Below are 26,068 nucleotides of genomic sequence, written 5' to 3'. Positions count from 1 at the left end.
AGGAAAAATGTTATGACAAGAAATTTTACCTAGGCCAATTGTTGTGCACGTGTAAAACAAAAAGAAAGATATTCTGGATCAGGCATAGGTTCAAAAGGGATCAACTCTTCTAGTAAACAGATACTTATGACATTTACCTAAATTGAGAAATCTACCGAAATGCATATAATGGAGCCATTGTAATGTGATGGAGCCATTATAGTGTAAAAAGACTAACAAATTAACTTTACCAAAAATTTTCCTTTAGGTAGTTTGGATATCAAATGCATGAATCCAATAGAATTGTGATCAATCAAGTGGATTCTTCACAACAGGGGTAAATTTTTTCCTGCAATTAATGGTCTTCCTCTGTTTCTAATCCTTCCCAGTTTCTAATAATATATTTCTTGCGACATAACACAGTCTACGTTGTTTGGAATTTCTTTCTTTGTCTGATAAACAATTCAAACAAAAAGTTTTACTGTTTTATTCTGGGACTTGGAAAAATGGTTAAACCTTTATTGTATTTATTAACACGTCTAAAAATGACCTAGGAAAATTGCTATAAAAAGTATATTTTTCATCAACAAAGGGATATTTGTAAAAAGAGAAAAAGCATTCTAATTGCCTTCTACTATGGAAACTTAAGTTAGAAGGTGTGTAGCTTTAAAACTAAAATTGAATTATCTGAGCCATTAGGTTTCTTCAACTGCAAGACAAATACACCACCCAGTGGAATTCATATCTATTAGGCGTTTCTGTATTTTTTTCTATATGGAAGCTATAAGCTATGAACAGTGTGTTAACTAGATTTAAAGTCATCATGCACTTGGAAAATTAGAATAAAAAGTATTAAAAAGCATAAAATAGACTCTAAGATGCACAAGCGTGGCATCGTTGGTTATCATTTAATGATGAAATTTGGGGCCATTTTAATTTTTTCTTTCACATTTCTTTGTGTTTTCCGTATTTCCAACATTTGTATGGTATTTTTATATTAATAAATAAATTTCTAAAATAATCCTTTTTACTTTATGTATGCTGTAAAATCACAAATATATAAACTGTTTATTAATAGCAAAAAAAATGATTAGTCTTGTAGATACCAAAATGTTAGCAGTGGTTATCTTTGCATTGTGGGTCTATGAGTAATTTTGCTTTTGAACTACTTTGTGTTTTCCAATTTTCTATAGTAAGACATTTGACCTTTATAGCTAAAAATCTTTAAAAATTCAAAAAGTACCTAAGACATGTTCTGGTTTTGTGGTTTTAAGAACATAATTGTTGCATCAATATTGTAGGATTTGTAAAGAATTATTCAAACATTCCCAAGGAAATTTGAAAAAATAATTACATGTTAATCACAGCATAAAATATGTAACAAAATTGTTCATTCTAATAAAATTGGTAACAATTATTTCTTGATTCTTCTCCCCAATGCAATGCCCATGACTGGAATTGCAGGATTTAGAGGAAGGGTTTGCAAGAACTACTGGATTAATTGATCACCAATTCTTGTCATCCCGGCTGCCTACACTGATTTGCTAACTGTATCATGTATTCGGTTTTCTCTTTCTAAGAGAAAATACCTTTTAATTTGTTCACCCCTTGCCCATAAAACGTTATTTTGGATTGAGGTTTGAAAGTGTCGACATTAAGATGGTCTGGTGGAACACAAATAGAGACTTTGAGTCTGAAGGCTTGAGTTGGTGTCTCAGATTTGTTTCCATAACCAAGTAGCTTTGTGGTCTGCAGTAACTCAGTGTCGTAATGCTCTGCTTTACAGGATTATTCTGAGGACCCAAGGAGATAAAATGCAAGAATATAATTCTAAATTATGCTATATAATTTAGAATATTGTATTTTTATTCCACCTGAATAACTTGATAATGTAAATAATCTCAACATAGTGCTATTAAGTTCATGATATTCATAATTACCTTTCTCAAAACTGAAAGCATATTAAGGATCATTATTATTGATACTTTTGGGGCATGTAATTAGTCTTTTAATTGCTCTTGCTTTTTATGTATGCTTTTCTTATTTATTGTAAGACTTCTGTCTCAGCTTGTGTTTCAATTGAAGAAAATATTAAAAGATATTATCAAAAAGATTTTATTTAAAAAAAGACCTTTCTCTGCTAACATGATTGATTTTACTATTTATCTACCAATAAAGATTTCTGGATGGCAAACTGCTGGATATCAACAAAGACTTTCAGCCGTACTATGGCGAAGGAGGACGCATTCTGGAGATCCGGACTCCAGAGGCAGTGACCAGTATTAAAAAGCGAGGAGAAAGTCTAGGCTACACAGAAGGGGCCTTACTGGCTCTGGCCTTCATCATCATCCTCTGCTGTATTCCTGCCATCTTGGTGGTTCTGGTCAGCTACAGACAGTAAGTATTCATGGATGCTAAATGTGGGTAGTTCCTCAATAGGGAACCATCTCTGGTAACATGGCTTTGTAGTTATAAAATATTGCTGGTGCAACTGTTCTGAGATGGCGGTATCCTTCTTGTGCCAGATGAGTTTCCTTTAAGGAGAAACAATACAAACTCCCAGTACATTTTTTCATGAATGGCTCAGTGTTCCTGTGCTCTTAATACAATCTCATCCAATGGGAATATTAGGTTAGCTCCTGTGGCTTTGTTTATGCTCTTCATCAGGTTTAAGAGCCTTGGGAGAGACAGTAATGGGCATCTTGGGGGAAAGGTAATAGAACGTCATATGCAGATACTCATTTCGGCCAGTTCCCAAGGCAGGTCTGTAACCGAACTACATTGTCATGATAGTTTTTTTTATCTATGTTGTTAAATTTATCTCTGTGCAGATGATCAGCACTGGAAAAATCATTTAAAAATTATAGCACGCCATATGTAATTTTCTATATGGCTTCTTCCTTCTTGGGTAGCTTTACTAGAACGTATATCGTAACATCTGACAGCATATTTTGGCTGTACATGCCTTAAGTTTTTCTGGTTCCTATAGGCAAATCCGTCCATTTAAAATATTTGTATTATTCTTATTTAGGCCTTTCAAAGTAGTCAAGTAATTATAACTATTTTAAACATCTACAGTTGATGTAGGCTACTCAGCTATTCCTTATTTGACTTGAGGTATGGGGCACCTTTGTGAAGGAAGGCTATACATTTTAAGTGTATCCCTATTGACAATGATTGGGGAAAAAAATGGGGAATAGGTTAAGAAGAGAGGTAGCTCGAGGGTGCCACAAGATGAAAATAAATAACAGATGGGAATCATAAATCACATAAACTACTGACATAACAAATAGTAAGGAATAATGGTAGAATTCATCATTTAAAATATCTACAGGGAAAGGACTAAAATAGTCCTTATGTATTCTTATACTGTTATCTTTGTTCCCTAACACTGAAAATTTTCTTTTGAATTAAAGTAAGGTAATTCCAACCTGAAAGTTGAAAGTTACGCTCTGCATGAAAATGCTGTAGGAATATTTTCCATCACATAAGCAATGTGAAGTTGCAAATATAACATCTAGGTTGATATATTACAGTCCAGAATATCCTTAAAAAATCAATTGATATATCAAATCTAAAGCCAATGAACAAACAATACTGGACAAATTGTTTTAAATTATTGTCTTCAACCCAATATTAATTTTCATGTTAAATCTGATCTATATTATTCTTATTCATCCCACTATTTCCCAAAACAGCTTTATTATATCCTGCTAGCAATAATATCAGTGAGAAAACCTCTTACATTTGGCTCCTAATGCAATTATCAAAACCGAAGCACCCTGGATGTTATACTCAGTGGCTTGAAATTTAACAAAAAGAATGAAGATGCTTAATATTTGAACATTTTGTAGATGCATTATTTATTTTTTAGTTCAGTAATCAGCTCAATACTCTGTGAATTAATTTTAGTTGCTGCTTTTGATGGATTAACAGAATTAAACAAAATGAGTTTTGCACTGCCCATGTTTCAAAGTAAAATTCCAATATTTAAAAATCTAAGTTTTGTACCCTCATATGCTGCTTGTAAGTAAGATTGAAATGGATGGTTATTCTTTATATTAAGATATATCTTTGAAATTCACTATGCATGCAAAACTAAGAAACAAACATGAAAAAAAGTGTCATGAATTCACTACCTAGGAGTGGCACCTTCCAATTCCAGTTTCAGCTTCAAAGTGAGGCCGAGAGCTTGCTGCCTGACTCCATTCCTTTAATATTCTTCAAGCGCAGTAAACCAAGAAGCCAATGATAAAGATCGAATCATCTTTAATATTCCATTTCTCTATCCATGATAGAGGGTTGAAATTCCCATATCCATGTTTTAATCCAGTCTTTCTTATTCCATTTAGTTCATGTCTTTGTTTTCCTGTAATGAATGTTTTAACAGTTTGTATGACTGTGACAGTAATAATAAAATGCCCACAGTTTTTACTTACGAGTTGAAATACTTAGTTTTCCTACTGTGTCATTAAGTCTATGTCATTATGTGTTTAACCAGTAAATTATTCATAATTTAGAATAAATCAGATGTTAAAATATTATGAATGCAATATTTCTAATGTAGCTTTCTCTTTTTTCTTATTCATTGCTTTCCCAAACAGGTTTAAAGTGTAAGTATAATTACTAATATTCTGTACATGATTTTATGTAATGTGAAAAGAGAAACTCTGGGTAATACTGATAAAGTAGTCAACCTGCGCAGGCCCATGCATTATTCGTCTGTTTTGTATTTGCAGTAGGCATAGACTTTTTAGTTCAAATTCCCTTGTGGTTTAGCGTGTATAGAATTGAGCTGGTTTTACACAATTGGATACAAGGAGAGGCAATGTGAAAAAGGCGGTTTGCTTGGTAGCTTCTACCTTTTGAGATCTTGGTTTTAAGGAAGGAATTAACAATCAAGATCCAGGAGAGTCAAAAAGAGGATCCTAGCTCTGATGCAAGAATCACAGACACTTCTAGGAATCCAAAGGAAATGAAAGACAACCAAATCTCACTCCTAAATGTACACAGCCTCTGTAAACTAATGTCAAAAATGTTTCAAATCACCTTTAAATAAAATAGCTTTAAATAGATGGAAGATGAATGATAAAGGCAAATTATCTTCTGTATGCCTCACATTATGAAAGAGACCCATTAAACAACTACCAACTATCAATCACATTTTTATAAATGTTTTCCCTTCTCCCTTTGAAACTATTATTATTTATACTATGTTTTATAAAATAGTATATCTTTGTAAGAAAACTATTTTTTGTTTTTTGGAGGAAGACGAGCCCTGAGCTAACATCTGCTGCCAATCCTCCTCTTTTTGCTGAGGAAGACTGGCCCTGAGCTAACATCCATGCCCATCTTCCTCTACTTTATACGTGGGACGCCTCCCACAGCATGGTGTGCCAAGTGGTGCCATGTCCACACCCGGGATCTGAACCAGTGAAACCCAGGGCGGCCGAATTGGAACGTGTGCACTTAACCGCTGCACCACTGGCCAGCCCAGGAAAACTGTATTTTATCCTATTATCATTTAAATCTGCAAATATTTCTAATGAATTCTACCTGTTATTCAAGGGGTAAATATTTTAAAGAACTATGGGGAACCGAGTACCAGGAAATGATACCCTTTGGGGATGCTTTTGTAATTCCATCAGTTTATAAGTTCAAATACTTGTGTAAAAGATTTTTTTTAACATTGTTTCCTTAACTGTACATTATTATTAAAAGGTAGCCTATTGACAAGCATGTGATTTATAAAATGAGTTTTCCCAAACATCCTTACTTTACCAAAGACGCCAGGCTGAGTGCACCAAGACAGCACGAATCCAGTCCGCCATGCCCGCGGCTAAACCAGCAACGCCTGCCCCCGCACCCGTGGCCGCCCCCCCACCACCCCCGCCACCTCCAGGTGTGCATCTCTATGAAGAACTTGGGGACAGCACAATGTAAGTAGACCATCTGGGGACTTTTAGAAGTAAATGTGTGGTGAGTATTGAATTTCACCCTGATGTGGAAGTACAATTTACAGCCAGTTACTTTTATTACACTTTTTAAACAGGAAATTGTTAAGATGAGAATCTAAGAAAAGTTAAATTGAAAAGTGATAACCAAAACCAAACAAACAAAAAAAAAAGAAGATTAAAAAAAACTAGTAAGAGAAGGAAATATTCGATTTGAGGGCACATTTGCATAGAATATCTTAAATATTATATTAAATTCTAAACCTTCAGAATCATGCAGTTATTTTTTTCCCACAATTAAAAATAGATTCTGAATTTTTTTTTTCCTCCAGGAAATGAGAACAAAGCACAATCATGAAATAGTAATTCCTGATTTGGTATCAAAGGCCAACTCCTACTTGGCAATCAAAAATCAATTCATGGTCCAAAATCATAGACTGTCTTAAGATATTATTTTAGGATGTCACAAAAGAGTAATTAAAATCTGAATGAAAATAAAGAATAAATGTTGAGTACCCAGCCACTTAGAGAATGTTCTTTTCGTTATACTCACCTCAAAAGAGACTGCTGTGATGGCTTAGTATTTCTCTGATACTATTTGGAATCTCTAAGCAACATTAAATCATCATGTTTGAAAGAGACTTTTAAATTATTATTAAAAGACTTCACAGCTGTGTCTATGATGCTGCCCTCAAAATCTGATTCCTTTTGGAGATATTTAACTTGTGTATATTTTTAAGATTCAAGAGTAACTATTTCTGGATATAAAATGTTGGGGCTGGCCTGTGGAGCGGTTAATTAAGTTCAGGCGCTCCACTTCGATGGCCCAGGGTTGCGCCGGTTAGGATCCTGTGCAGACATGGCATCGCTCATCAGGCCATGTCAAGGTGGCGTCCCACATGCCACAACTAGGAGGACCCACAACTAAAAATATACAACTGTGTGCTGGGGGGATTTGGGGAGAAAAACGCAGAAAAAGAAAAGAAGATTGGCAACAGTTGTTAGCTCAGGTGCCAATCTTTAAAAAAAAAAAAAGTAAAACAACCAAGGATATTATAAAATTTTGAATATGACTAACTTAAATTCAGTCAACCTTTTATTAACTGGAATTTGGTGGAGTCGAGGGACTAAAACACATTGTTCTCATGTGTTACACTTGTAGCATTTACTAGTAGGAATAAAGCAAGCCTCAAAAATTATGAAATTTACCTTTTAATAGGAAAACTGGTTTTAAACGTATTTATCAATATTATTTGCTATATTAATACTATTATACCAGGTTATGTTAAGAATAGTTTTAAAAATGTTAAAACTGATTTTAATGTTATATATTTTAAAGCTAAAATTGAACTTACTGCTTGACATTCTATTTCTAAAATAATAATATAATACAGCATTCATGCTTTAAATATAGCTTGTTTTCATTTTTTTATAAGTTGAAAATGATGGTGTTTTTTTGAATTCTTGGTGAATGTAGGAATTGAGCCAATATCATTTGATTCTCACTGATTATGTTAACCACCGCTCTCCAGCAAAAAAGTGTATAAACTAAAAAAGATTTATATGTAAAGTTGTGTGTTTTTCATGAAATTAGTGAGGGCTATATATTCATTTTCTTTAACAAAAGCAGGTATACTGCAACATCATCTGGAATCAGTGTAGTTTGATGCTGATAATTTTCAAATAGCAACACTTAAGGACTATTTATATTTTGAAATATCGTGGTAGACTTGGTCGAGGTTTTGGAATTCTAATATGTGTTTATTGAAGTATGTTAAGTTCTACACATTTACTTATCTTTAGCAAATGTTTAACTTAATCTATTCAAAACCTTTTTACAGGGATTCTAATTGTAAGTTACTAGAAAATGAACTAGCTCCAAATGAATTGTCAAATGTTTTTTAAAATTAAAAAAAAATCAAAGGTTATTTTGAAAATTAAGCTTCATGAAGTAATTATTTACTTCATGTGAACTTAACAATTCTCTGTAATAATCATCATAGTACTTGTATATTTACTTTCTTTCTTCCAAACAATACTTACATCTTCTTTATAAATCAGTGTGAACCAATTTTTCTGTTAAGACGTAGAAGCAATTCTTAGAATCTCATTTAAAATTTCTCTTTTGGGATTGAAATTATCCCTGTTTAATAGAGGTGAATTTTACCTATGTATGGGAAATAGATGGGTAAGTATAATTTTATGTGGTAAGACAACCAAATAAATGTCATATGATTTAATCTAAAACATCATATATTATTCTTATGAATAAATACAAAGAAAATATAAAAACATGCATTTTCTTTTTTGGATATACATATTAAGTGTTTAAAGAGACTTCCTGTTAGTATTTTCATAATCATCTCAAATTAACTATAGTTAAAACTTTTTTTTTCTATCACATGTTTTCTCTTTCTCACCTGTGGATACGTAGGCATAAGTAAGTAAATAATATCATTCTAATACAAGGGCATTAGAAACGAAAGATGCAATAGCATAGATTAAGTGCTTTTTTACTCTGTATACGATACTCTTCATCTTTTATTTTGGAGTCATTTCCTTTTAAAAAGAAAGTTATATCTTCCACACTTCATTCTCTTTTGATATCTTGAAATCGCGTGAGTTTAAACAAATGTTCGCAGTGAGAGCACCTGTGCCTACCAAGAGGCGTTTCGAACTTCTTTTTAATTTGTTAAAAATATTTATAGATATATTTCAGTCAAAAGGGATGTGGTATCATTATATAGATAATTCTTTCCAAGACAAATTAAACCAAGAACAGATCTACACAAAAACAACTGCTATATAATGTCAAGCTTGTTTTTAAAAAAATGACTTTTCAAGATCAGGAAAAGTAAGTGTTTGCTGTCCGTTTAATCCAAATGGCCTGCACTTTCTGAATTACTCAGGTGGTCCTGATACCCCAGGTCGCCCTGTGAGAATTCTCTCGTGCAGTTTACATCTTTGCCAAAATGACACAATAACAACTTTGGCTTTATGTATTGTTTTCTTGCCTCCCTGGTCATTCCTAACTTTTCAATGTGGCTGTTTAATTTTTATTCAACATATTTCTCTTTTATTTCATGCTCTGTGGGTAAATATTAAGCAATAATAATAATAAATCTGTTATTCTGTTTGAGCTTGAGAGCAAAGTCTAATGAGAGACTATTCAAAACCACAAGTCCCCCAACGTTTCTGGGGGAGAGGTCCCAATGCTTTCATTAGAAGCACTTATTTGTGCTCTTTGCCTTAATCTGTTTTATTTATGACTCACAGCCACTATGACTCAGTGTCCATGTATGAGCAAATCTTTCAAGGATATCACAACTATGTGATATTAACATACACCTTTTCACTAAAGTGAGTCTTGACTATAATTTGATCCAGATCATGTTCAAAAGAAACACCAACAGCCCCTCTTCCTCTTTGTAATATTTATAATATTTTAAAACTGATTAGGCATAAAATTGAAATAGAAGAAAATGATCTCTGTCAAGATTCTAGCAGAAATTCAATTTCTCAGTTGTGATTTTAAACTCTAGGAGAGAAATTCTCCCGTCTGTCATTGGGGGCTTTAATTCTCTTAATCTGGAGAATAGAGAAGCTCTTTCTGTATTCTCTTGCAAGCTTTAGCTCAGTTAGGAGAGTACTTTTAGCTCCAGGACAGAGTTACTGAGATGAGAGATAGTAGACAGCTACTGAATCAGATACAGCTAAGGATCCTTTCCCCAAAACAGTCAGCTCTGAGCATCCTCAACCAATGCAAAGGATATGAATCCATTAGCCAAAATGCTGGCACAATTTGGAGAATAGTGATTTATACTTAAGGGAAGTGCCATGTGTGGTCATGGATACTTCGCTGTATCAAACTAACTGAAAAAAACTCAGTGTACAGATTGACACATTTTTTAAAAAATGAAAATTTCTCATGCTACTCACAGCTTTCAAGCTTTTCCTGCCCTGCGTTTTTGAGAACAGGGACATGAAAGTAATGTCTTGCTTTGATAGATTAGTATTATTTGGCCTTTTATATTTTGAAGTGGTAATGAGAGCCATAAAAACATCTTTCTCTTGAAAGCTATGTCACGGCCTGTTTCCTTACATTTCATTATCTTCTTTTCTTTCAAGTCTTTTCCTTCTCTACCATTTCCAACAAAGCAGGGGAAATAAGTCAGTCTCGGAAGACAGGAAACATCAGCACGTTGTGATACCCTTTTCTTCCAATACTATTGAGGCTCACAAGCAGGCTCTCATAGATGGATCACTTAAGAATAACCAACCCAAGTCTGCAAGAAAACTCACATTGGTATCTGATGAGGACGCCTTAAGTACTCACAATACCCTTTATAAGGAAAATATAGATGAAAGATCAACAAATTCAGACTTTTCACTAAAGACGGATTTTGTAGACTCACCTTTATGCAAAACACAAGCCACGAATGAGTCTTTGAGGGGCCCAAGAGAAAAGGTTCAGAGGATGTGGAATCAGCCAGTCTGCTTACCTCGGAGACGACTTTGGGAACTTCCCAATAGACCAGAAACCATAGATCTGGAGCAACAACGAAACGACAGGCTGAGAGCTGAAAATGAAAGCAGTGGAACCTATCCAAACAGAAGAGGTAGCAGTAATCCCGTGCTTACAGCTGAAGATATAAATTTGACCGAGAAAGAGGAAATAAGGCAAGGTGAATCACTGATTATCCGGGGAACAGAACAGCCGAAATCTCTGTCTTCAGACTCTTCGTTTTCCTCTCCTTGGTCTCACTCCTCATTTTCTACTTTGCCAACTGTTTCAAGAAGTGTGGAACTCAAATCAGAACCTAACGTCATTTCTCCTGCTGACTGTTCCTTGGAACTTTCTCCTTCAATGCCTTGCATTTTAAAGTCTCCACTCTTTAGGGGAGAGACAGCCACTTGTATGCTGACTGGTGAAACCAAAAGGAACGTTTTCGAAAATCTTCCCCATCCACCAAACATCTCTCCTCCTCCTCCTCCTCCTCCTCCTCCTCCTCCTCCTCCTCCTCCTCCTGCTCCTCCTGCTCCTCCTCTTGTCTTTACTCCTTTTGCTCTTTCCTGTCCTCCTTCTCCTCCTTCTATTCCTCCTCCTCCCCCTCCACTTCTCCCGCTCTCATTTCCGCCTTCTCCTCCCCCTACTTCTTCTCCTCCTCTACTTCTTCTACCTTCACTTCCCTCTCTTCCTCCACCACCTCCTCCTTTTCCTTCTCCACTACCTCCTTCAACTTCAGTTCCATCCACTAAGTGTGTTTGTGTGCCAGCTGTTAAATCCACTGTCAATGTGACACCAGCCAAGGAAATGAAGTCCTCTGTGATACGGTTATCACCACCAACAGCAGCGTGTAATGCCGATCCTCAAAGAGAACCAAAAGGCATCCTCAGGCATATTAAAAATTTAGCAGAACTTGAAAAGTCAGTAGCTAACATGTACAGTCGAATAGAAAAAAATTATCCACTAACGCACATCTCAAAACTTCAAACCAGTTGCCCTTCAGAGGTAACAAATATGGAAATGGCATCTAAGCAAAACCAGGAGAATTTGCACAATATTGTCGAGGGAATTGAAAAACAGTCTCACAGTCAATCTACTTCACTTTAATGTTGCTTTTCCTCTTTTAACTGAACAATTCTTTTGTTAACTGTAGTCTTCACGTGAAGGCAAATTCGAACATTGAAGAAGATTCCATTCTTTTACCCGAAACTCAATGCAATACTGTTTTTTCCTCATTTTTAATTTAAAAGATTATTAACTTCATCATTACTAACTCATATTATAGATTTACCTTAATTTTCTTAACTACGAAGTAGCATTATTTGTCTACATTTATTTAAAAAGTAAGTAATATCAATCTACTTTTCTGGGAATATATGGGCATGAAAGTTAGACATCCAGTTTAAACCAATGATTTATTTCTCATGTTAATGCAGTAACTTTTACGTTAGCTTTTTGATCATAGTTTTATATGAGTGTTCCAGGAAAAAAGCAAACTGTTACAAATAAGCTAAAAATAATATCATAGGTTCTGTTATTTCCTTGATGCCTATGTATTTGATCAGAAGAAGTACCATAAAGTAAAATGTTATGTGTCTAGAAATGTAGGAGATGACAGACAAGACGATTCCAAAATAAACCCCAGGTGCTATGAGATGTATTTATCTGTTTTCTTACAGAACATCCTTTACTCTGGCTTGCTTTTATCTTACTAGTATGCTTATACATTTGATAAATCTTTGACTTTTTTCAATTGCTGTTTTAATCTATTTTTTCCCATTGTGCTTTCCCTTCCCTTCTTTATAATGAAAATAAATCTTGAGTTGTTGACTTTCATAAGAAATTTCATTCTTCCCAAATATGTCGAAAGTGCTGTTTAGTTTTGCTTGTCCACATTACTGTATCATCTCCTTAATTATAATTTTATCATTCAATTATCCTTCCAAGAAAATATTCATCTCCAGTTTAATAAAAGCAATCTAATCAGTTTCATCAAAAGAAGGTTAAGTAAATGTTTACAAATGTTTATCTCATATGAATTCAGTTACTGCTATTTCATTTGATGAAAATTATAAATATTTTCTGTAATATAAAATACTTGTCCATTAAAATTTTAGAAAAGTGCATTACTGACTTCATTCCTAGTTATTTTTAATTACTATGAATAAATCATCCAAATTTAGCCATTAGTATATAAATGAAATATAAAAACTTTGGTAGAAATCAAGAAAGAATATATTTGGTGAACTGTCACCAGTTTTATATACACCTTTACTCTTTATTTCAGGCAAAGAAGATAAAAATTTGTATTCTAGGAGGCAATTTCTGTAGTTGTAATTGTTCTGTATCTTAGAGCTCAACTTTTTAAATTCTCAAAGGCTTCAGCTAAGCTGACTCTTATCTTCCTAGCTTCTTAATGAAAGCTACACTTAACCGCCAAGTAATTACTTTGCTTTTCCCATCTAACACATGGAATAATTTTTATTTACTGGAAATCTTCACTTTGAATACAATTTTACATATTTCTTTTGCTCTGCAGTTTTAATATTTTAGAAGATATGTCTGCACAGAAAAAAGCACAATTCCAAAATATAGGCAAAAGTCTTGCTTGATAATTACTATTCTAGGCATATTAATAAAGGCTCAGGGGCCTTCAACAGATCATTTCAAACGTTTAGTTCAGCTCTTAAATTATGTGACATTTCTTCAAGAATTTGGTCTGGCGTCCCTAATTAGCAATATCAGATAAAAAAGCAATGTGTAAATTTAATTATTGTCATTGGCTCCTCCACTTTAGAGTCTTTTCATCCAAATCAAGAGTCATTTCTTTCTTGGGGTTCTTGAATGTGATTTTTTTCTCTCTTTCACTGAAAAACTTCATTTGGAGTTTTTGTTGGCTTCTGGTCATATGCACAAGAACTTGTGCTATTTGACGGACTCTGACAAGGTATTATTGACAATTGTGTAAGCCTCTAATATGAGTGTGTGTTTTTTTTAAGCTACTTTCTATCAACTTCTTCGAAATGTGAAAGAAATTCCCTGATAATTCCTTAGAATTTCTTGAAAATGAAATCTCTAAATAATTACCAAAGAAATGTTATAAGAAATCCAAACAACAATTTTGTGTAGATACCTATAGCCTTACTAATTGTTACACTGCCCTTTTCTATAACATTTTTATAATATTTGTGTAACCCCAACATTTTATGTGCATTTTAAACTTTTAAAATGAAATATCCATACCCATGTTTAATATTTAATCTAGTCTTTTACTGACACATTATATTTAGAGATTCCCAGCATCATCATAAAAGTCAACTTGAGTATCTTCTATATGAGACCTGCAAATATTCTTTGAGTACACAAGCCAAAATATTATTCCTCCCCTCAACCCCTAAGACCCTACAACCTGGCATCTGGCCTCTAGAAAAGGAACACCTTTTTTTCTTCTGCATTTATTAGGTTCCAATTAATGCATAAGAAGTTATTAGATACTTTCTTAAAAGACATAAACAGGTTACTATTCATTTTCCTTATTTTTAAAAGTAAACTGTAATACATACAAATGGTATAAAATAAATAATTTTTACATCTTGGATATAAATTATGTAAAATATACATCATTACATGCCTGCTTTGATAAGGACTAACAGAAAGTCATGTTAATTGAAAGCACATGGATAATTATACATGTTGACTCTGCTGTGTACCTCTTCAAAGTCACTTTTTGCCTTTGAGCTAAAACAGAAAAAAACCGAAAACAAATAACAAAAAGTTAATGGAAACAGTATAGTGCATCTGTTGATATTTTATTTTCCACATTTTTGTAAAATATTGCTAATGAAAAGAGGCAGTTTAAATACCCAAGAAATTAAAATCTAACTTCAGTTGGACATTTTATGTTATGTGTGACTCAATTGTCATTATTAAAACCTAAATATGAGCTTTCTCTACTTTATCTCTGTAGGATACAAATTAAGTGAAAGTTAAAAATGTCTACATTTCTAAATACTCTAGAAGAATTATCATTCCCATAACTATTGACAGAACCATATAAGAACTCTGAAAAACTCACCACAGAACCATTTCAAGTAATAAATTGCAGATAAGATTAAGTATGCATTACATTACCGTTATTACCAACCGTTTCCATCAACAATGCCTTAACCACTTAAGATGCTTGCAGATAAGTAGACTTATCTTGAGAAGGCCTTGTAATTTTTTAAAGAAATTTTCCACCAAGATTGTTTGGTTGGAGTGTGAAAGTATATGTAACTCTTCACAATAAATCTTCGTCACAGATGTTCATTAATTTCGTATAGCATGATCCACACCACAGTTTTAATACTTTAGGTCAATTTTTTAATGAATAATAAATAAAAGGTCTTCATAATTAGTGACATTCAACGTTGAAAACATTCTATACTTTTTTTCCCTCTCAAGTACAGTCAAATGTTTCACCAACTTGTAGTCCATGTGCTTTTTCAATCTTGATATAATATTGAGTGTTTGCCTGTTGTATATCTAAAAGCATTTTCACTTCATGTCTAATAATGTTATTGACCCTTAAAAGCTAATCAAAATTTTGCATTCATTATTTTTAAAATAAATTGACACAAACTGAAAAAAGGCCTTACAAACGTTTGGAAGAATATCTTCTAGTCGTGGAGAGAATTTTTTTCCCTGTACCCGATATGTTTTTCACGTATGTAACACATATTTTCCCAAAATGAGTATGTTATATGTATCAAGACTTGTGTAGGGCAGAGATGATATAGAATATTTTTTGTCCCAATTGATCATAACATAATCAAAGCATTTTATTACATACCATTGAGATAAAATAGATTTGTATGGTTTGGGGTTCATATGGAATGAGTGTTGGGGTGACCATTATTTTTAGTAATGCAGGCGTGAAACCTTGATTCTCCTGTCTTAGTACTGCCACAAAGTATATTTCTCACTGAGACAACTTTTGGTAAAAATGACCTTCTCAGTTTTTCTCAGATTTTTTTAAACACCTTTATCTATAATTTTATTGACGCTGAAAATCCAAGATGTTTAATATTGATTTCTTCATTTCTGCCTTGCAGGAGAGGTTATGCATCCGAGGTAAGGGCTTTATGGTGTTATGTTATGTCAAGCTTACTAGGAAAATATTTGCATTATAGGCAGGACTGATTTACATTTTTTCAAAACTAAGGTATTTTCCTTTATTTCAAAAGATCTTATACGTGTGCTATGCTATTTATTTTCTTTCCTATTTCTTGCTTCTTTGTTTGGGGGTGTGAAGTCTGTTATTCAACAGGTGAACAAAGGATCAACTCCTTACCTTTTCAAGGATAAACTTATTTTTCCTGAATTACTGTTACTCAATGTTGTGACATTCTCCCAAATTTATTTTTCTAAGGCTATAAACCCAATTTAGAAACTGTAAGATTACTTAACTTTTATACTTTTTTATCAGTCCAGGGATCTTACCTCACATTAGAGCTTGAGACAACATTAAAGAGTTAAAAAAAAAGTTGGACCACTAGAAAGCTTTGGTTTTTTTATTGTGTTAATTTGACTTTCAGTTAACATATTGGGCATCCCGGCCAACATATTGGGCTAGCCATATTGTAAGTGGTGTCATCCATGAAGTTGCTGAGAAGCTAGTACAGTTTAGCATACAGCTTCTCAGTCAAGAGAATGAAATAAGAATATGACCTAATTGGCTGATAGTTTACAACGCGTTAAGTCCTAAATTATTTGGAAATCAAGATGAATGCCTTTAAAAATAACTGGTTTTCAGCAGTAATTATAATAGCTAACAGAGTGAATCAGAATATCTCTAACTTCAACTTCCCCCCCCTTCAAATGAATACCTTAACTAGATTAACTTATTAACAGCTGTGTCATGGAAAATCTATCCCTTTGGTCAAATAGTTGTTCTGCTGGCCATTTCAAACAGTTGGTTCATTGGTGGGATTATCTTCTAGAACTTCTCTGTCAACCTTCCCAATGCTTACTTTTTCGTTTGTGTTATGTAACTACTTGCTCCCAAAGAGTTGATAACCTAAAATTTGAATTGTGTATCTTGTTTCCATCTGGTTAAAATAACTTATCATGAAAGAGACCAATAGAGACTGTTTCCTGAAGATAAATATGGGTGAAGTGGGCACTGATGCCTGTAAAATCTGAGGAAGAACAATTTCCTTAAATACAAGAAAAGTTTCTGAAAACACGCTTAATTCTTTAGTGCAAGCAATCCAAATTTTGATAAAAAGAAAAATGAGGAGGAAGTCTTAAATATGACGAATATGTTACAACTGTATCATTATTTTGTGCGCTCCTCCCTTCTTCCTAACGAACCTGATTACATTTGATGTGATTGGGGAGAAAAAAAGAGGGATAATATAAAACAAGGTTAAACTTGTTATAGAGAATTATGTGACACTTACGGTGCTTTTAGAACCATAAATGACTCTTTGCATTATGAAGCTTAATCCAAAAAATTATTTATAGATTTTTATTTATTAAGGTTAACTTTGATGTTAGTTAAAATAATGATGCAATTAAAACAGATTAATTCTTTAATATTTTAGGTTTCAATGTAAATAATTAGTCAAAATATTATTTAAAGCTGTTGGTAGCTATCACATGAATAATAAGTCATAATCTCAAAGTAACCAGTTTTAACCTGTCGCCTTTTTTTCTCTCTTTTCAATCATGATCTACTTTTTTCCACCTGAATTATTTTCTAAATCTTTTTCTATTTTAATTTCCTTTGGCAGCAACAACAACTACTGAGACCTTCTCTTCTTAAACCAGAGGTATCAATTTCCTTTCTCTTTTTAACCTGAGTCTTCACAATAACTCGTGTGACTTTAAAGTTCATCTTACGTGTAGCAGAGTGGGTGGCGGCCAACATGGCATAATTTTACGAGAGAGAAAAGGGATTTTAAACTAAACTAAATAAATAAACAGGCATGCAAATCTTTTCCCTACTGTTTGCTGGTGGCTAAAATTCCAAATTTTTAGCTTCACTCTCTGGGAATGAGACAAATAAGAACTTTGCTCCTGTTAAAAATAGGATATCCTTGAATAAATCAGTCCGTGAACCTGATCAGTCACTTGTCTTAATGAACCTAGATTCATCAGAACTGTTCCTGAGATCAGATTTAGATTAGGAAAAGTTTGAAGAAAGGATGCTGACATCAGTGCTCAAATAACAAAAAGTAGAAATTGGGCTATTTAATCATTTCATGTGATTCAAAATACTGGCTTTGGGCATGTGTCTATTTCAAATGTCCATGACATTTTCTTCTGCAATGAGAAAAAGATATTCAGAGTTATATAATGACTGCATTTCATTTGCACTTATCATGTTTATATACTGCCTAAATTTAAAAATTTAAAAAGTAATGTTAACTTTAAATGTCTTTTTCCTTTGACAAATTTATTATTTTACAAGCTCCACTTACAAAAAATTATTCCTCTTTCTTAACCACAGAATCTTAACTTTGCTAAAGAGAGGCATTTTGTGGTTAGAATTTATTTCCTAAAATTTGGAGGTTGAGTGGCAGGAATATTCAACTTTTGTAAATTTTTAGCAAAAATTTCCATGGAGACATCTCCATAGACTATTGAATCAGATAACTCAAAAGTCCAAATGCCAATTCCTAGATGCAAACCCTTAGTCAAAACACGCAGCCTGCTGAGCATCAATTTCATCCTCTGTAGAATGTTGGCAGTAATATTGAACCTATCAGCTCCTAGCTCAGCAACTGGAATGTAATAAAAAGAAATTAGGTAAATGGTAGTTATTGTTGGTTTGGTTTGCATCTATATAAATATTTATGCTTTGGTCAATAAGATACTAAATTAATTCTATGTCTTCTCTGTGTGGTTGGGGACAATGGATTTTGAAAATAACATTAAATGTTTGATCTGCCCATAAAATCACTTTTTAGGATGCTACTTAGCATGATTTTCTAAATCTAGGATTCACCTGCTAAGGGCAACAAGGGACTGCCTGGGGCAGCAAAAAGGGCCAGCTGGCCCATACTATCGGTTCAGGCCGACTCAGGGATCTTAATGGTTATCACATCCTTCCTCAAAAACAATTTTTTTTTTTTTCCTGAAAGGATGATTCCCTGCCCTTCAGTAGTGGGTGGTATGAGAATCCAAGTGGGACCCTTCAGATTATTCCCTTCTACTAGCTCCTACATCTCCCTGCCCAACTCAGACCGCAACGTGACTGACTGAGTTAAGCATCAAGTTTACTGGTTCCTTTCCAGTTGCTTCTATCCTTTTCTTATGATTTTAAAGTCATCTAATGCCGGATACATATTGTAGTTCACAAGAGCTGACCTTTGTCCTGCCTTTATGAAAAAAGAATATGTCTATAAAGAAAATTATTTGATTCTAACTTTTAAACTCTGATATCCACTAGGTTGCATTGTGTTTCCATAAATATTCGTTTTTTATTATTGCTAAAAGTTATTAGAATTCAATTTCAAAACCATTTTTGTTTTTAATTGTTGTGAGAACATATAACTTGAAATCTTTCCTCTTAACAAATTTTTAAGTGTGTAGTACAGTATTGTGAACTCTAAGCACAATGCTGCACAGCAGGTCTCTAGAAATTTTTCATCTTGCTTCCCTCTCTCTCCATCTCCTGGCAACCATCATTCTACTTTCTGCTTCTATGGGATTGATTATTTTAGATGCTTCATGTAAGTAGAATCATGCAACATGATATGTCCTTCTGTGGCTGGCTTATTTCACTTAGCATAATCTTCTCAAGGTTCATCCATGTTGTGGCATATGGCAGGACTTCTTTCTTGTTTAAGGCTGTATGATATTCCATTGTATGTATGTACCACATTTTCTTTATCCATTCTTCTGTTGATGGACATTTACATTTCAACTTCAAAATCATTTGGCAGCCTTTTCTCAGTCCCTGTATGCATTAGATTAAACATGCATTGGCCAAGCAGTTTAAAAGTATTGGTTCTGAGATCTATTTGCTTCATTTAAACCAGTATAATTACATTAAGGTATTTAGTTTGAATAACTTAAATTTAGACTTTAACTTTGTCCCAATTTCTTATTGGTCTCTTGACCTCAGTTCCCACCCCCTTTCCTATAATAAACATTTTTTGTTGAAATAAAACTACAGACATTAATGTGTATAAATCATTCTGTGCAGCTGGGTGAATTTTTAAAGGGCATTTGCCTTGCTAGCTCTCCAGAAGCCCTTCACGTCAACACTCAGATATTATTTCTCCTTTTCCTAACCACTCACGTGTCTTCCTTTTTTTCCCCCAGATACATATTTAATGCAATATATATATATTTTTCAATTTCAGCTTTATTGAGGTATAATTAATAAATAAAATTGTAAGATATTTAAAGTGTGCATTGTGACAAGTTTGATAGACATATACATTGTGAAAGATTCCCCTCGTCTAATTAGAACACCTATCACCTCACATATTCATGTTTTTTTGGTGAAAACATTTAAGTTTTACTTTCTTAGGAGATTTCAACTATACAATACAGTGTTATTAACTGTAGTCACCATGTTATACATTAGATCCTCAGGCCTTACTCATCTTATAGCTAAAGTTTTTACCCTTTTTCTGACCTCTCCCTATTTCTCCCAGCCCCTGAAAACCATTTTTATCTACTCTGTTTCTATGTTTGACTTTTTATTTTTATATTTTTTCGATTCCATTTGTAAGTGATACCATGCAGTATTTGTCTTTCTCCGTCTGACTTGTTTCGCTTAGCGTAATACCTTCAAGTTCCAACCATGCTGTCACAAATGACAGGACTGCTTCTTTCTAAATTTAGGCATTTGTTGCACAGTGGCAATATTGGAGCCAATGAGGTTTATCCAAGGCACAATTATTGTGAACTGAAAACTTTAAACCTGGATTCTAACACACATATTAGTTTGTGTGTTTTTGAAGTTTATATAAATAGAATAATATGGAATCAGATGTTTCATTTGTCCCTGACTTTTTTTGCTCATCTTTCTGTTTGACAGATTCATCTCTGTTGTTGTATGATGTAGTAGTGTGTTTATCTCAGGGACTTTTCCTTGGTTCCAGTTTTTGGCTACAAATGATGTACACAATTTGGTGCACAATTGTGCACATTTATGTTGGGCATATAAACTCCACTGTATTGAATTTCTGTGAAAGGATATGTATATATTTGACTTTAGTATTACTGCCAAAAATTTTCCAACGAGTTTGCTGATTTATAATCTCTCCAGAAGTGTGTGAGAGTTCCAGTGGCTCCATGTCCCTGCCAAAGCATGCCAAACTGCAAGGTCATCAGATAGTGCGTTAGCAGAGTAGAGGGATTGCAAATTTAAAGAAATATCGAGGGAAGTCATGTAAATGAATAGAGTTTATTAGATGTAAAAAAAGAGCAGATGGGAGATGCTATGATGACTATGAGAATAGATGGAAAACAATGTGGTTGAGGACACAGTAGTACCCAGGAGAAAATATGATTACTCTGAGGAGTAGTACCACCAACTAAGTTCATGACATGGAAAAATACGAGCCCAGTCTTGCTATCTTTTTATTTTTCAAATCAAAATCCAGACTTTTGATAACATTTTCTGACTAGGATTTTGGCAACTATGGTAATTCAAGTTTTTTAAAATGATTTTTGCCAGTCAAAGCACAAGTGAGGGTCTTTGTCCTTATCTGCCATGCAGACTGTGAACTTGCACACTTTTTAAATGATACATTTGAGCCCCCTAAGGACATTGTTTTTCTGACTCGTTACTGTACCTGGATCAACAAAACTAATTCTTATAAATAATAGATGATCTTAGAAATAGATAACCATTTTCCTGTGGATATCTATATTTTTCCTCCTTCCCTTTTCTTACTTCAAGGCAAAATTAATTTGGTTAACCTTTGCAGTTCAGCCTACTTAAATGTTAAAATAAAATTAAAAAGAGAAAAATAATGAAATTAAATTTAATAGTTATTTAAAAACCAGTTTCATATGTATGCTTAAGGAAAAACATCCTTCTATGAGTAGAATGACAAAAATCACTATTGTCTAGAATTTAGAACTGTAAACCTTGAAAGCACCCCTGTTCTGACAAATTTCTTTTTTTAAAAAAAAAAAAATAAATCGAGAATTAGCAGTATGTTTAAAATGTAAACATCCTTGGGATATATCACATAACATAACATAATTTTTATTAGGATAAATGATTGTTATCAGATCCTTTCATAAGAGTAGTTTTGATGAACAGAAGTGCTCTGGGTATTAGAAAACTGTTTTTCAGGAAGATGAAACAAGGTTGAAAGTAATGTTATAATTTTAGCCTCAGGGCTAAAGTCTGTTAATAGTATGCTAGAATAGAGTGAAATATTAACTGCCTATTGATAGTTTTAAAAGTTATCCGAGAACAAGTAATATGCTCATCTGTAATCTTTAACAGATTTACCATTAGAAAAAAATTTACTTTTGCGACTCCCTCAGTTCTAATAATGTAAATTTATTTCTTGCAAAATAGTTACAGCCAAAAAAAAAAAAAAATTGAATATGTTCAGCTAACATTTGTAATTAAAGTTATTTTGGCAGGAGTGTCTTGAGAGTCATCGAATTCTAGGTCTGGAAATCTGACTTTGAGCTGAAATGTGATAAGAATTTCTTTTCAAATGCGATTTCTCTTTTTGAACAATAGGAGTTATCCATGGAGTCTGGAATTGATCCTGGCCAGGAATATGGACAAGATTATTACAGTTATGAGCATGGGTACATCTTTAGATTTTTTATTCAGTATCTTGATATTTTAATGAAATAAAGAGTTATTAAATGATATCATTACTAGCATTTGTTTTATAAATGTCATTTCATCAGTTTCATCTTTGAAAATGAATTATGTACCTAATTTCAGTGTCAGTCAAGTTTTAACCATTTTTCTATATTGAGTTCTACTTTGATGTTCTATATTGATATTGACTACAATTCTAAAAATGCAGTAAAAATTATTCAAAATTATTTAAATGAGAAACAAGAGTCAAACATATTTGCTCAATTCCTGAATTCGCCATTTCTTTCACATGAGATGTTCAACATTTTATCTAACCAGTCAGCCTTCTGATTTGCCCAAGAGAAATTAAGAAAATATACTTTAGAATCCAGTAATAAGCATTTCAAAAGTCACTTCTGCACACATAAGTTAACTGCTTTCTAAAAATACAGTAGAGGAATGTAAGAGCATTACAGATCATATTAAAAGCAGGTCTTTCTTATAAAGATAGAGACTTTATGTTCTGAATAAGCTATTAAAATTTTAGAAAGAACCTATTTTGTACTCTAAATTCTTCAATTAAGTAACAATATGCCTTTCTTTTCACTCTAGTCTCTCCAAAAACTTAAATCTGTAATAACTGGACTCTTTTTATTGTTGTTCCAGGGTACCATTATGGCAAAAATCATTGGTCATCAGATTGTAGCTCTTACCCTGTGGTTTTGTAGCTAGTTTACAAGGAGCCCAATAGGTGCTGTATAAATATCTGTTGATTGAATGATGAAGAAAAAGAAGAAAACAGAAATCAGTCGTGGTTACAAGGACCACACGAAAGAGTTTTTACAGTTGTAAGTTTCTGTTACAGGTATGAAATGCCTCAGTATGGAAGTCGCCGTCGTCTGTTACCACCAGCTGGACAAGAGGAATATGGTGAGGTGCTTGGTGAAGCTGAGGAGGAATATGAGGAGGAAGAGGTAATTACTGTAATTTTCTTATGTAAGCGGAGTATTCCAAGAATATAATTTTTTAGCCCTATTTGAATAGAAGGCTACAAAATACTTCAAAAAACAGAAATCTTATTCACTTAGAATTTGTTTCCCATAGAAATTTGATAATGTAGACCATTTTATTGCCTTGTCTATAGAAGAAAATTAACTTTTATATAATTTTAATTTATTTTCTTCTATAAAATGTCAAACACCTGCAATAAAGCCACAATAAAATTGATATTTTTAAAAATCCTACATTTTACTCCATAAAGATAATAATATAATCAAAAATATTAAAAAGTATTTTGGAAAACAACAGTTACTTTTGTTTCCATATTGTCTAGCATACCTAAAACTCGTGAAAAACTATAGTCTCCATCTTTCAATTATCTACAGAAAAATGAAATATTACCACTAATATTTTTAATGAAATTTTGTCATTTATGTTTAAATTAGCATGAGTCATTTATATCAAATTCTTTTACTTTGCCTGCAATATTTGCTTTGAACATTTATCCAAAAACAAAACTCAAGTAAATGTCACTGTAGCTTTACCCTGTTCAAAATTAAGAAAATAGTCAAATTTCACATAAGCTATTCAGATAAGCTATCATAATTCCCTGATTATTTAAAATTTTGTTAAAAAATACATAAAACTATTAATCAAAGTTGAGAAATGGGACTCCGAAAGGGAAGAAGTAGTGATTATTTCTTTCTCCTTTGATCTAAGATACAAAATAAATTTTGAATAAGAAAAATATGAGAAAGCATTGGGTTTTGGTGTTATAAAGTACAAACCCAAAGAAAATAATTCACTACCTTAATCACCTTCTGTCTGTATGTTAGCCCACTGCTCTAAACAGCAGAGAACAGATGGGTTCTCTGAAACTGGTCATATAACTTGCATGAAGCTGTGATCCCACAGTTTCATTCATGCTTAACTTATGTGAGACAAGGTCACATCATAACCATCTCCCAGCTGACACTTCAATTGCATTTTCATGATTTTCAGGAAAAGGCAAAGAAAATTAAAAAACCAAAAGTTGAAATTAGAGAGCCTAGTGAGGAGGAAGAAGTAGTTGTCACTATTGAAAAGCCACCAGCAGCCGAGCCTACGCACACAACATGGAAGAGAGCCAGAATATTCCCCATGATTTTTAAGAAAGTTAGAGGCCTAGCTGATAGAAGAGGCGTCATTGACCTTGAGGGGGAAGAGTGGCAAAGACGCCTCGAGGAAGAAGATAAAGATTATTTGAAACTAACTCTGGACCAAGATGAAGCTACAGAAAGCACTGTGGAATCAGAGGAGGAATCCTCAAGTGACTATACTGAATACAGTGAAGAAGAATCTGAGTTCAGCGAGTCTGAGACGACGGAAGAGGAGTCTGAGTCAGAGACACCCTCTGAGGAGGAAGAAAGTTCTACCCCTGAATCGGAAGAATCTGAATCCACAGAGTCAGAAGGAGAAAAGGCAAGGAAAAACATTTTTCTTGCAAGAAGAAGGCCCGTCGCTGAAGAGGTCAAAGAAGTCAAAGGGAGAAAAGAAGAGCCACCTGAAGAACCAGAAGAAGAACCGCAGGTGGATGAAGAAGAAGAACACCCAGCAGAAGGAGAGGCAAGTGAGCTGGCTCCCGTGGAAGAACCAAGAGACCTGGAATCTCAAGACATCACTGAGGAGGGCAGTGCAGAATCAGCTTCAGTGGAAAGGAGTGTAGAAAGTGAGGAAGAGTCAGAATCAGGCAGTAGTAGCAGTAGTAGTGAAAGTCAGTCTGGAGGTCCATGGGGCTTTCGGGTACCAGAGTATGACACAAGCAAGAATGCCAACCACAAGAAGTCTCCAAGAGCAAGCTCGGAAGGTTACAACACAGCACTTTAAAAGAGATCACAGTAGGTGGGGGTTTTGCTGTGACGAGTGCTCCTGTGTGCAGTGCCTTCTGTGTGCTCTCTGAAATGACACTTGAAGGGGAGGAAATTGATCCTGATTTTGATCTAAGATTAGGAGCATGCCAGAAAAGTGAATATATATGCTATCTAAATGAATTTGTATATTAGAATATGTTAGGGTAAAACTGACTAGTCTTTCCCATATTAGTAATTTAGAAGACATGCAATCAGTTAATCAATATTTAATATTTTCTGGTGGGATTTTTTAATGCAGTGTGGCATTATGTGTTATCCATGATGCCCTGCCTATTAGAATAGACTATATGAATTTATATGTGATTTTTATATCATCTTTACAAAATACATCCTTAGGACAAGCTGCAACAAATGAGATCTCTAAAAGTCTACTTTTGCATATATGTACATTTCAGCTGGCAAAGGTGTTAGCAAAAATATCATGAACATGTTCAAGCAGTTTGTAGCTGGCACTCTCAAATCTTAAGGGTTAAATGAAATACATTTTTCAAAATTAAAAATTATACCTTTATTTTCTATTTTGGATATGAGTTCAAGTGAATTTAGAAAAAAATTGAACTGTAAGAGTTATAAAATATTCTTCTGGGTAAGTAAACATAATAATTTTGAAATATGTATCTGGAAATCAAAAAGCATGGTTTACTTACTACAATGCAGTGGTAGTTCACATATCTCTAAAATGTAATATTATTTTAAAAATAACTTAGAAGTGTTTGACCTCTTCTCTTTGCCATTTCTGACGTGCATTGATAAACGAAAAATAACTTTGTGAAAATGTCCATTGTGTTCCAGTTGCTTACTAAAGGAAAGTTAACAATAATGAGTTTTCAACTTTGTGTACTACTAAATAAATTATGCAGGATGGGAAGATGTTTTTATAAGTTGACATATATCCAAGTGGGATGACCTAGAAAACCAGAATATTTCAAGTAAAAAATGC

General features: G+C 33.5%; 1 protein-coding gene and 1 pseudogene across 5 annotated transcripts in view; both read left to right on the top strand.

Moving 5' to 3' along the window:
• PCDH15 (protocadherin related 15) overlaps window positions 1-25,246 on the top strand; it is a 1,592,394-nt gene extending 1,567,148 nt beyond the window's left edge. For 2 of the 5 annotated variants that reach the window (XM_070487962.1, XM_070487971.1), the window contains one exon: window positions 2,158-5,805. In XM_070487962.1, coding sequence (XP_070344063.1) covers window positions 2,158-2,380 — 223 coding nt within the window. In that variant the 3' untranslated portion in view covers window positions 2,381-5,805. Of the gene's footprint in view, window positions 1-2,157; window positions 5,919-8,367; window positions 8,374-23,084; window positions 23,194-24,220 lie in introns of those variants that run through there. The other 3 variants (XM_070487976.1, XM_070487981.1, XM_070487986.1) reach the window with 2 other exon arrangements.
• Window positions 20,287-20,415, top strand: LOC123283682 (U4 spliceosomal RNA; annotated as a pseudogene).
• Window positions 25,247-26,068: the final 822 nt, after the last annotated feature.

This window comes from Equus asinus, chromosome 2 (assembly GCF_041296235.1).
Source record: "Equus asinus isolate D_3611 breed Donkey chromosome 2, EquAss-T2T_v2, whole genome shotgun sequence".
NCBI lineage: Eukaryota > Metazoa > Chordata > Mammalia > Perissodactyla > Equidae > Equus > Equus asinus.
Note: the sequence above shows the minus strand (reverse complement) of the source record. Positions and strands in the feature narration are given on the sequence as shown.